A 13748-nucleotide genomic window follows, 5' to 3' on the forward strand; every position below is an offset into this window, starting at 1 on the left:
ATTTAAAAAAACATCTGCATTTGTAGGGAGCTTAAACATTTAATCAGTAAACACCCAGTTAAAAACAGTTGTATTTTCCACCTTTGTAATCAAGAGAGAAATTTGACTTAATTCACAACTTGAAAAATCCTCAAGGTACTTTGAAAATCAGTTTCGTAGTGGCGACGTATATTGTACTCTTTCAAAACAGCCACTCTCTGTCTGCAAATGAGACAAACCGCTGTTGAATTTACTTCGGTAAAAAAATACTTGTCTTGCCACTCCATCCTAAACTTTCTTTTGTCAGTGTGCCACTGCCGTGATGATGATCTGTCCATCTTGCTGAGCTGGTGTAAAGTCAGTGACTGGGGAGGGATCAAATATCAGAGCTCACCCCCCAACCAGGTGATTCAGCCAACCAATCAGGAGCAATCAATCCTCAGATAGCAATGCCTCACACCCGTTTGATAGAGTCGGGGAGAGAGAATACCAGCTGCACAAAATTAATGTTAATCGTAGATAGAAGAGTCCCGACATCTCCATTCAGGCGCGGACTGCATAATCGGGCACGTCGGGCAACTGCCCGGTGACCTGGCCCGCAAAAAAAAAAAAAAAAAATCCCCCCCAAATCCGTGGCGGGCCAAAAAAAAAGTGGCCTGCGGGCCCCAAATTGGGCACCACTGGTGTAGAGGGAGACTTCCACTCCCTCAGAATGAGTCTCTTGGCGACAGTCATTCCCTGCGTCAGAGACTGTTGTATAGCCGTAGGGAGGAGCAGAGAGGATTCCGAGCAGCCGAAAATGGCGAGTTCCGCCTCCGGCTGAAGGGTTGTTAAAAAAAAATATATTATTATATAAAATCCCCCATCTCTTCTAGAAAATAGAGGAGGTCCATCCTCCTATGCCTCACTGGAAAAAAAACATCTGATATGCATCGCCTCCTTATGATTGGAAGAGATTTAACAAAGGAAATCAATAACCACCTCATTAGTGTACTTCATGAAAATACTAAGCACACCTATTTTGTACATTCAATACATTGCTGTCAGATGAAAACTTGTCTCCGAAATGTGAACCTTTATGGAACTATACTAAGAGCAGCTTGATCACAATGCATTTTGGACTTTATCCTGTGGATTTTCTTTTGCTTTCATACGCCCGAGTTTTGAGAATTGTCTCAACTCTCTGAGGAGCATGCACTCCTTCAGTTACACGGTTTTCACAGCAGTACTGTACTGTATATCAAAAGACTCTGTGAGCATTGAGGCAGAATGATATAGGGTATAGGTTGCAGCTGAAGTTGAGTTCCCCGCAGCGTTGCTACTCACGGTGATAGGGGTCACGGCACCGATGTGCACCTCCCCACCCACCCACTTGTGATTTTAACCCCCGCTGTCGGAGTCACAGTAAGTCCACATCCAGGCAGCTAATTGGCGAGGAGCTAGCAGGTCTCCAGGGAGCTCATTCCAGACGAGACGTGGCCCACTGCCTGAGCCGCTGCTGCTGCTTGCAGAGGAAGGCGGCCCTCCGGGGCTCGGAGCCTGTCGAGATGAGATCCACACACTCACTCACTCACACACACACTCACTCACTCTACTGTATACACACTCACACACACACTCACACTCTACTGCACTGATCCTCGCTATTTCTTCGATGAGAGCCGCAATGGCAGGACAAAGTCAATAGGAGAGCCACATTTACCGCAAAACACCAAAAGCCACCCCAACCAAGCACATCTGCCTACCATTTTTTTGTGTTTTATTGTTTTCCACACACACACACACACACACATATATATACCAGTTTCCCCTAGAAAATCTTTCAGACCTGGAGGGTTGTCGCTGGCGACGCTAAAGTTTTAGCTAACCTGTTCACATCTATGTTCGCAATGGCATCCCAAGTATCATCATACTATTATGGGATGCGATGCGAACAGTTGTATTATGGGATGTGCGTTTCCCAGGCAACGACACACGTTGACACGTTTTGGAACAGCGCTGCACGCTGGCACAATACTCCTACTAAAAGCAAAATGCTTACTGTTTTGAATGATTTGGCACCTTCTATTACTGACTAACACCAGTATTGTTGTATTATAATAATATGCCATAAAGGTTTATTGAAATTTTGGGGAGAGCAGAAAAAACTAAAAGAAAAAAAACTAAAAAAATAATAATAATAATAATTTGGTGCAATTTCTTAGAGCCGCCAACTAAAGCTTCCAGAGCCGCGCAATGAGGAACTAGGCTCTACACACACACACACACACACCGTGTCGTTTTGTGATAGCATGTTCAGGTGCTTTCCGTCTATTACCCGGGCTGTTGTGACAACTGGGGGAAGGTGCGACTGGGTTGCGTCAGGTGGTCTCATCCAGGTCAGCTGTCACAGAAATGCTGAGCGGATGGTTTTGGCAGGTTTGACAGATTTTCCTGATTAGGGTTAGGGTTGCTAACTTTAAGGTTAGGGTTGCATGGTTTGTACAGTCAGGGGGCATTTTGGGGGGTGGAATTCTAGAAGCATTATTTTATTGTGGAATTGATAGTTATTAATAAAGTTTGTATAACATGTTATTACTGTACTTTTAGTAATCATTGCTGTTAGTTTGTAATTAGTCTCGCTGGCCAGCCTCCCCTCCCTTCCGTGAGAGGAGTCTGGCAGTGCAGGTCTCTATTGTGGAATTGCGATGGGCGGCGCTTAGCGGCAGTGCCCTTGGAAAATAGTTTCCAACAATGCAACTTGCCATTTTCAGCGTGTAGCAACGAGCTAGTGTGTAGGTTTCTGCCGTTAGCTTGCTAGCTAGTTAGCGTTGTTGTTTTCACTGCGGTGGCAGGGGATCATTTACAGCGACACACAGGAGGAGGGAGCGGAAGCCGCTCTGATTGACATGGTCAGAGCCAATGACAGAGCTTGTAATAAGCGGGGAGCGGACATCCGGCAGCGAGTGAAACAGTCGCTCCAATTGGAGAGCAGAGTAGAGCAGGGGAGGGCTTATGCCAGCAGCCTGTTTCCGTGCAGCCAGACTCCTCTCACGGAAGGGAGGGGAGCCTGGCCAGCGAGACTATTATTCAAATTTGTTTATTGGGTTTTCCATTTCAAACATACTACATATAAACAGAGACATAAGGAAAAGCAAGGCATGTAGCACCAAAATAGGACAAAACATAATAATAATAATACAAGAGACACAGACACCCAAGACTCAAAAATAATAATAATAAAAATAAATAAATGCTACAAACAATTACAATACACTTTGCTTTGGGATACGCTAAGTGCTGAGGATATGTTTTCTGGCAATCACTCATGGCAAAAGCCAACACTTGAATCTCTGAAAGTCAGTTAGGCAGAGAGGTAATTTTTATCAAAGTAATCTAGAAACGGACCCCACACTCTAAGATATTTCTGAGTCGAACCACGTATGGTGTATTTCAGTTTCTCCAATTTAAGGTATGCCATAACATCTCTGAGCCAACATGCATGAGATGGAGGGGCAGCTGATTTCCAGCTCATTAAAATGAGTCGTCGGGCCAGAAGCGATGAAAAAGCTAAAGCCTCGGCTTGAGCACCAGAGACTGTAACTCCATCAGGTGCTACTCCAAAAATGGCAATGGCAGGGTCTGGATCAATGTCCTTCCCGCAGATGTAAGAAAATTACACTCTTTCAGATGATCGAGGGTGGGCGAAGCTACCATTTGAATCATACTATATAATCTGGATATAAGGCCTCTGCCTAGTGGATCGAAACGTATACACTCTTCTATCCAGCTATCAGGTGGAGAAGATGGCAAGCAGGGAAAGTGTTTTTTGACAAAGCTACGGACCTGTAGATATTTAAAAAAAAATGTTTCTGGAATGTCATAATCCCTCTTTAACCTCTGGAAGGAAACAAAGATGCCATCTTTAAATAAATCTTTAACACAAGTCAACCCTTTCCTCGACCAAGTCTTGTAAGTTGTATCCCAAAGGGAGGCAGGGAAGTGAGGGTTGGCTGTGATAGGTATAGAGGGCAGGGCCTGTTTCTGTTTAAAATGAATCCTAAACTGTGACCAGATCTTCAGTGAGCCAGTCACAATCGGGTTATTCGTGTGTCTATACCTACTAAGGGGCAGGGGAGCAAACAGTAATGCTGGAAGGGACACGGGAGAGGCACTCTTTCGTTCTAGCTGCACCCACGCTGGCTCCTTCTCTTCATGAGGACTAGAAACCCAGTAGGATAACTTTTGGATATTCGCCGCCCAGTAATAATGTAGGAAATTTGGCAATGCCAAACCGCCCTCTTCTTTCAGCCTTTCCAAATATGCTTTCCTAATCCTAGGTACAGTCTTACTCCATATGAAAGTAGATATGGTTGCATCCAATTCCTTAAAAAATGATTTTGGGATTAAAACCGGTACAGTCCGAAACAGAAAAAAAAATCTAGGCATAATGAGTTAATTCATCCAGCAAGCGATATAGGCAGTGTGGACCAACGTGTAAGGTTCTCTTTGCCTTTGTCTAATGCTGGCTTAAAATTATTTTTATATAAACTTTTATATTCCCGGGTCACAGAGACACCTAAGTAGGTGAATGAATCTTGGGTCACTTTAAAAGGGAAGTTCTCAAACGACGTTTGTTGTGCTAGAGTATTGATTGGAAATAATAGACTCTTGGTAAAATGTATTTTATAACCTGAGATTGCTCCAAATTTAGAAACGGTTGTCATAGCTATAGGGATAGAGGTACCTGGGTCTGACAAGAAGAGTATAAGGTCGTCGGCATACAGCGACAATTTGTGAGTCTGCCCGTCCCTGCCAATACCGGACAGGGCCGCGTTTTCCCTGAGAGCTATTGCCAGTGGTTCAAGGGCGATGTTAAATAGAAATGGTGAAAGTGGACACCCTTGTCTAGAACCCCTGTGGAGGGGGAAGTGTTGAGACATAATCTTATTTGTACAGACCGATGCTTGGGGAGAGCTATATAGAACTTTGATCCATGAACGGAAGGATGCTCCAAACCCAAACCTTTCCAGAACTTTGAATAAGTAGTTATGCTCTACCCGGTCAAATGCTTTATGAGCGTCTAGGGAGATCAAAACCTCCGCTGTTTGCTCATTGCCGGAAGAATCTGGCCAGCGAGACTAGTTTGTAATTGGTATATTACTTTGTAATCCTACTATAAAATGAGGAAAAACTGTCCTTCTGTCTGTAATCTTGAAATGGCACATGGGCATTGAGCATTGGCATGGGCTGACAAAGCTGATTTGTCAATTTTTCCAAATTTGAGCTATTATGAGCATTTTTGGCAAGTCTGCGCAGAGTTGTGGCCTACGCCTCCACGGGTATATGGATAGACTATGCAGTGATCCTCAGTACTTTCTCCATGAGAGCCACACTAGCCGGTCAAAGTCAAGAGGAGAGCCACTTTTACCGCAAAACCACACAGTAAGCGTTTGATTTAGTTTTTAGTTTATTAAATGATCAAACCAATGATACAAAATTTAGAACCAATGATAAAAATGTTAGAAACAATTATAAAAATCATAAAAACATTCAGACCGACTTTATATATATATATATATAAATGATATAAAAAATGATAAAAGTGATGAAAACATTCACACCGACTTGATTAAAAAATATATATATATGAAAACCAGAGGAGGTTTTTCCAGTGAGGCATAGGAGGATGGTCCTCCTCTATTAGATTGGGGATTTTATAGAAAAAAAAATATATTAAAAAAAAATATTTTTTATTTTTATTTTTATATTTTTCATTTTTCATATTTTTTTCTATAATAAAATATCAATCAAATGTGTTTTTTCTTATGTGCAGACGCTCATTTTTTCATTCATTATAGCTCCCCAGACGAGTCACTCTGGCCCTGGTCCCGGCATGGAGGAGGAGATTAAAAAAACATTCGCCCTGTGGGCGTTTATTTATTTGGTAATTTATCTAATGAAAAATATGATTGGTTGAAAAACACTTGCAATTCACGGAGAACCGTGAGAGTGATGTGTTTTCCAACCAATCAGATTGAGCTGGAAGTGCTTACTTGTCTGTGGTCTCTCACGCTGAATCAAGTACTAGGAAGTGAAATCCACTGCCTGACCTGACAGGAAGGATTTACGACTTTTACTGAGACAGTTAGCAGCATATCATATTTCCCTCTTATTTTTATTTACTTTTTTATCAATCAGTAAGTGTTCACAAGCCAGACAGTCGTTGATATTGGATTACCACCAAAACGAGTTTCGAGTTGCGAGGAGAATTGAGCTGCGCGATACGGGCTTTTTGCAATGTCAGAAAACTGGAATATTTGCAACGTCTCGACTGCAGCGTTTCCCCTACAGACAGCACGGATATTCAAGTAAGTCAATTGATTTCAAGTTATCCGAACCTTCTATTAAATTCGGCGTGGAAATGGTTCACCGAGCAGCGCTATTTTTGTCGTATTGAAGTTTCATCCTGTAATTTCTTATACTAAAACCCGCGAACCTTAAATTCACACATTTTTTAACTGAATTTGGCCTGTAAATCGATAGCTGACAGCGGGCTCAATTTTAAAGCTTGAGTGGTGATCTTTATATCATATGAAAGTAGAAGAAATAAGGAATCGATTGGGATGAAGCATGTCAACCTAGGATGTCGGGAGGGGGGGGGGGGGTAAATAACGCTCCAAAGTTGATAACTAAACGAGTAGTGCAGCACTGTGCACAGGAAGACACACTCTCGTTCCAGATGCAATTAAGTGTAATTTAACGCTATTTGACAACAGTTTCGGCCATAGACTTTGTCAAGTATCATACAAACAGTGCAAGACAGCCATTATAAAGACAGGTTAGCTGATTGAATGGACAACACCTGTCTTGTGAAAGCACACCTGAGTGTGAGACATCATAGGATGAGTCATGCAATAATAGGCTACATTTTCGGTACTGGCGCAGATTAATCAAAACATTGATGTCACAGGTAGGCTGTATACCATAATATATCATGAATCTATGTGAATAAATAGATTTATATAAATAGTAATCACAGCCTAATGCACAGAGATAAATCCTGAAACCTTCTCGCAACAGTTCTAGCCTAAGCCAGTGGTTTTCAAAGTGGGGTCCCCAGCAAAAAGGGGGGATAATCTATTTTCACTATAATTCCATGCCAAGTAACACAATCTAAGATAGTGTAGAAGTGAGTAACTAGGCTAATTATAACCATAACAGCACAAATAATTGACAAAAATCTCGAAATAAATATACAGTATTTACTCTGAGAAATGAAATAATGAGAAAAGGAACAATTATTGATGGTTAAAACTGAATAATGACATCACAACAGTCTAATCCTAATGCTAATTTAAAATGAGATTTGGGCGTTTTGGGCAAAAACTGCTTGTGGGTGAGAGTATCAGCAGCAGAGCAGATGTCATATTTTCCCTGGGACCGCCTCAGGTGCCAGGTGCTGTTCCGTCCTGTAGTCCTCTCACTGGGTGTTAATGCAATGCTCCTCACTGGGTGGAAAGCTAAGAGGCTTGACAGCATGGGAAACATGGCAAATACACACACACACATGCGCGCGCGCACACGTGAGAAAAAAAAAAGCCCAAAAAGGGGCGGCGACCTTAGGTCGCCGCACTAGCTTCCTCCCCTGTTTCCAAGCTCACCGGCCACCACTGATGAAAACATTCTGATGTTCAGTCTGTCTCTCTCTGGGATGCAGCTCCAAACCTCCAGACAGCTGGTTTGCTTATCGTTAAAACACAGACGCTGGGACGCTGGTGACTTGATTGTTGCAGCTTGCGCATTTCTCGTTAACGACGAGGAAATGCCAGCTGCAACAATACGCCCTGTAACACCTGAAGCGTTCTGTTTCTGCGTCCCTGCTACTGACCCAATCCCTCCACGAGGCATTGGCTTGTTTGCAGTGTTGCCAGATACCAGTATATGGTGAGTTTCAACCCCCATTTGGTGCTCCAAAGGGCCAAAACAAACAAAAAATGGTATCAGGTAAATGAGTGCAATAAACACAGATAAAAATTGTGATCTTACGACGCCCCTGCCATGCAGAGTCCCCAGCACTCTGGATCTTAACATCACATCCTGTGTATTTAGAACTGATTCAGAGAAAGAACATGTGATTCTCATTTTATCCAGAATCGTGCAGCCCTACTGCTATGTGATTAGCAAGTTTAAACAGTCTTGTGGCAGCACGCTCATCTGTTATGTGATTAGCATTGGGAACTTATGCTGGCAGTGGTTAAAGCGAGTGTCCAGGTGGCTGCAGCGGGAAACCAGTTAAATTGAAAGTGGGGTTCAGGTTTTGGAAGCTCAACTAAATTTCTGTAGTTTTCCTTTTCCTTGAGGCGTGATGCAGCATATTGCAAAATGCCTTGAGAGATTTAAAGTAATAAAAGGGTTTTGAGGGAAGTGCAGCGCAGAACACCAACAATAAGTAAAAAACAAGTATCTTCCAGACAGCCACTTTAAATGTCAAACGGGGTTTGGATGATGACGAGATATTTTTATATTCTCCTGGTCTGGTTTGCTCACGGTCATTTGCAGTTTGACGGACAGCTTTCTGGAAACTGCTGCCAAACCTCCGGTGGGAGAACTGGATGCGTCCAAATCTGCAACGACCAAGTCGCTGCGCTCACCATTGCATCATCTACGTACCCAGGATTGCCAGGTCTGTGTGACAAAACCAGCCCAACGGCCTATAGACCGAATTACAATGTTTGTTAACAATAACTTCTGGGTAGGAAACCTTGCGTCACTTAAAGGTGTGAAGCAAACGGGGGCAAGGAGCAACTAGTTTGCTTCACACCTTTAAGTGACAGGTTTGATGCTTTTATAGGCTATCTCATTAATAACAACACTTTCACCAACATTCGTTTGGATACCTAATTTACCTGTTGGGACACAGACTAAAGACAAATACAGCTTGAGTTCACCCAAAACTAGCAGTTAGTCTGACTGGTGGTGGGTAGATTTGGTTGATCAAAGACTCTTAACAGGCTAGAGAGAATAAACACAGCAGAAACATCAGATAGGCCGGACCACCGTGTTTAACTATGGTATATATCTCTAAACATTACACTTACAGCTGAAAATAAAAACAGAAATGAACAATACATAAGTTTGCCGTTATCTTCCCAATTCAAATAAATCATCAGTTGTTGTTAAAACCAGCCCAGTACCAGAACTCAAAATATGCCTCTGCCATAAAGTCCAACAGTATTGCTATCATTGCCAAATGTAATATACTATCTACAAAGTAACACTATAAATGTTTAGTGTGCCAGCATTGAAAGCAGCTGAACAGTTCTTTTTATCTAGGTCCTAAAACAGCCTTGTGTAATTGGATACAGCATATTATCATAAATAAAATAGCTCTGTGGTGTAGATCAGTGGTTGTCAAACTTTTGTAGTCTCAGGGATCCCATCTGATAAGATTGAGTTATTCCATAACTGTCTACTGGAGATTGGCAGATTAACAAGAGTGACAGACAAAACATTCAACCCGCGGCAACGCTTCAAAAGTAGACCTGGCAATGCTGTCCGTACCTCTCCAAATCTTCCCATTTTGCATACCACCACCTCCCCATTCCTTGCCAAACGTATATCACCGTGACCTCCTCATTTGTCTCTGTTATATCACCATCGCCTCCACATCCTCCTCTATGTTATGTTAGTTCAGTCCTTGATTCACATTACGATAGATTCCCTGCCTACCAACAGGTCACAGGTTCGAACCCCTGTGTTACAGATGTTACTGCTCTAGTCTTGCGATACCGCTGCCACAATGCGTCAGCAGTGGGGCTTTTGTTAAACGGGGTGCTTTTGTGCTTTTGCATGGGCAAATCAGCAGCTCTGGTTGCTAAGGACTTGGCCAGGTAAAGGCGTTGCTAGGGAAAGAAAACTGCAGGTACTCTCCAAGATATCAGAGAGGAAATGTCTGTGTGGTTTATGCAGAGGACTTACATCTAATGTTGTACAGTCAATGCAGGCCTGATACTCCTCAACATCGCTGTCCTGGAATTAATTAATTTCTCAGGATCTCCCTTCCTCCAACCTTCCCCTGATCCTGTTGGGCATTCCCAAAACCTTCATTTGTCTATTCTTGTTACTTGTTACCTAAATGTTACATGAAATGTGTCACTTAGGAACAGCTAGAAAAATGTAGGTGATCACATATTTAACTAGAAGTGCACTCGGAGAGCGCAGATGTCCGCCAAGGCCAATACTCCAGTCTGCTATAATATGCAAATGTTGTGAGTCGGATCAGAACCCTGAGAGAGGGGGGATGTGGGTGGGTCAGGGTCAGGGACCCTGACCCTGACCCACCCACATCCCCCCTCTCTCTACGACCTTCCTATCCCTAGCTACGGCTCCTTTTCCATATCCCCACCCCCTTTAATGACCACGGCCCCACCCACCACCCAGATACATCTAGACATCTAGCCACTCCCCCTATCCACCCCTCAAACCCCGACTCTCTACAACCTTCGTATCCTTAGATACTGCCCCTTTTCCCGCGCCCCGCCCCCTCCCTTGACCCACCCAGATCGGTTCTGCACCTAAATTTAATGGCTCCTTCCTTTTAATGGCATCTTAAAACATGACTTTAGGGCAGTCTTTAAATGAAGGTTAAATACAATTAAATTAAATACATTTCTTAAAATTGGTTTCACCTGTCTCAAACCGTGGATACCTGATTCATCCAAACTCTTGTCCCTCTCTCCACCTTTTCCAAACCCCTCTAAAGTCTTGTCCTCTGTGCTATGCTCCTAAGGTAAAGGCGACGTGTTTGGCGATGTGTTCTGGAAGGAGACCACCCTGGCACACGCGACTGCCAACGTGCGAGCGCTGACCTACTGCGACCTGCACGTTATCAGGAGGGATGCCTTGCTCAAGGTGCTGGACTTTTACACTGCCTTCGCCAACTCGTTCTCCCGCAACCTCATCCTCACCTGCAACCTACGCAAGCGGGTAAGACGTTACACAGATCTGCACAAGTCACCCGGATGTACTTATTTTCTTCTTCTTCTTCTTCTTCTTCTTCTGTTCCACCGTAAAACGAAGAAGAAGAAGAAAATAAGTACATCCGATTAACTTGCAGGGTTCACTGCAGTGTAGTTAGCCGTTATGTAGCTTAGCATGATATACACTGATGATATTTATCTGTTTTAGAGAATATAGATTATTCATTTGAATTCAGTGCCCGCTGTATGGAATAACGTCATATATGGATTACATGCAGCAGCCGGGAATACCTATGTGACTGACAGCAAACAGAGCAGGCTGTGCAACACCGGCGGCACGGAGGTAACGCTACGTTAGATCGCTCTCATCTCGTTCTCTCGCTGATATAAAAAGCATATGACCTACTGTGTGTTGGAAAATAAGCTATTTACAAGACATAAATACAGGCATTTCACATGCCCTGTTGTCCTCGTTTTCAAGTCGCAGTTCAAACTGATTATCGTTTCTGCTAATCAAACCAAAGTTGTCAGGGTGACTTAAACATCATATTTAAAGTCATAATTCTGTCACAATGACAGAATGTATACCTATTTTGGTCATGGGTTTCACACACTTTCTGTAATAAAAAAATAAAATCTTATCAGATGGGGGACCCTGATGTTTAGGGATCCTTGACCTGAAAAAGTCTGAGAACGATAGGCTTTCCTAATTATTACCTGATCACACAAGTCACATACTGAAGTAAAAATCTTGAGTATACCCACTAGAATAAAGTAGACATCACCACTGGAGTAGGCCAGAGTCAAGCCTGGTCTGTTCTCTTGTCTCTGCCAGCACTTGATGTTGATCTTCTTGGATTGTGGACTCACTGAGCTCTGAAGCCGCCTTGGGCACCGTCTCACTTTAGCGGCCCAAGTGGCAGCAAGAGAGAACGCTTTGAATTGTTTCACATTTGAAAGTTTTTTAAATGGATAGTTGTGATTTTTTGATGTGGGGTTGTATGAGGTACTTGCAGTAGAATGCAGCCAGCGCGGTCCCAGTTCGGAAAAATGGAGACCAGCTGTGTCAGGCAAGTAGAGCTGTCTATTGAGTGTGAAGAGGGTCACAAGCAAAAACAGAAAAAAACAACAGAAAAAAAATGCTTACATACTGCTCACCTGGCGTAAGTCCAAGTCTCCACAAGCCCTGAGATATCAAGTTGACTTGAAAACACATAATTTATACCCTGTTTCCAGCTGAAATCTGCACTGTAGCCAGATGCTTGAGGAATAAATCGGGCACATCTAGCTGCACATAATGGCTATATTTCAGATAAAAACAGGGTGTAAAGGACGTCTTTTCAACTTGGCATATCAGGGCTTGTGGAGACTTGGATTGCGCAAGGCATTGTACTGTAGTACAGTGACTGTCAGGAAGTACCTCATACAACCCCACATCAAAAGATCCGAACTATCCCTTTAAAGTTTGTTAAAAGTTCATTAAAGACATCATGTAAGGTGATGTCAGTAAAATGTCATGAGCGACCTGGGCCAACTCTCCGGCCCGCTGGCCACTTGATTCTTCCAAAGCAACTAGCGACAAATTGAAAAATGTTAATGTGTGTCCTCAGGCGTCTGACAGCAGATTGGTCCACCTGATAACTAATGTACATGTATCTGCACTGCTTGCTTGTCTAATCCCGAGGTCTGATCTCATGCTTCCCCCTCCCTCCGGTAAGAGCAGACAGCAAACATATTCATATGCAGATTGCCATATGACATCATCCAGTGAGCTGTTTTCTTCTGAGAAAGAGATGGCAACGCTGCTCCTCTGACCTAAACTTCTTGTTCACTGGGGTAGTGCAGCACGATTCCCTGCATCCCATTCCCAACCCAAGGGTCGCAGGTCCGAGCCCCCGTGTAGCCTCCAGCTTGGGATCCATACAGACACAATTGGCCCAAGGGTGTAGTGGAGGGTAAACGCAAGCAAACACAGTTTACCCACCTCTTTGAAATGAGGCAGAGAGTTTTCTCACCTATTTTCAGATAAACTCTCAATCAATGAGGGGAAACAAAGTGGGTAAACTACTCACCTTGGAGAGTTTACCCACCTCTGTATTTACCACTACACCCCTGAATTGGCCGTGTCTGCGGGTGGGAAGCCGGAGTAAGGGTATGTGTCGTGGGAATCCCCCCACGTGCTACGTCCTGCCGGTGAAACTCCTCGCTGTCAGGTGGAAAGTAGCATCTGGCGACTGCACATGTATTGGAGGAAGCATATGCTATAGTCTACAACTACTGTATAGCAAAAAAGATAGAAAATAGAAAAAAAACGTGTTCACTGTGGCTGGCAGGATTTGGGAGTGGTGAAGTAAAATCTTTTGGCAGCAGGTCCTGCCATCTTTGATGATCATTTCTCTGTGGGAGGGGCTCTCACTCCATCACGTTAGTGTTTAGCAAAAAAAAAGTTTGGTGTTTTATTCTGAAGTTTTGGTTCGTCACCTGCTGTGAATCCTGTTTGTCCAACCTATCTCAGTCAGGAAGGATGCAAGGCTCTTTATAGAGAGCCAAAGTAAAATGTAATTTCTCCCTGTACCAGCGCTGAAAAAAATGTGAATGGCAGTGAACGGAGAATAACGTTACTTTTTTACTTTTTTGTTTGTCGTCAAACTGAAACTTAGGGGTTAGTTTTGTATAAAAACTACATAGCTCGTGGAAGCTCGTGGCATTGTCGCCGGTCTTCTTTGCCGGTAGAGAAAGTGACGTCACTTAGGCGACAGTGTATGTAGTCTTTCTGATTTATAACTTATAGTGCAACAGTTTGGCGAC

The 13748-nt window shown here is 43.3% G+C and overlaps 1 protein-coding gene across 2 annotated transcripts in view; it reads left to right on the plus strand.

Moving 5' to 3' along the window:
• Positions 1 to 13748, plus strand: part of kcnh5b (potassium voltage-gated channel, subfamily H (eag-related), member 5b) — a gene marked incomplete at both ends in the record, with an annotated part of 453140 nt that overhangs the window by 362594 nt on the left and 76798 nt on the right. For both annotated transcript variants that reach the window (XM_083633600.1, XM_083633601.1), the window contains one exon: positions 10751 to 10947. In XM_083633600.1, the coding sequence (XP_083489726.1) occupies positions 10751 to 10947 (197 nt within the window). The remainder of the gene's footprint in view (positions 1 to 10750; positions 10948 to 13748) is intronic.

The sequence above is a fragment of the Poromitra crassiceps genome (assembly GCF_964638095.1).
Source record: "Poromitra crassiceps genome assembly, chromosome: 3".
NCBI classification, from domain to species: Eukaryota; Metazoa; Chordata; class Actinopteri; order Beryciformes; family Melamphaidae; genus Poromitra; species Poromitra crassiceps.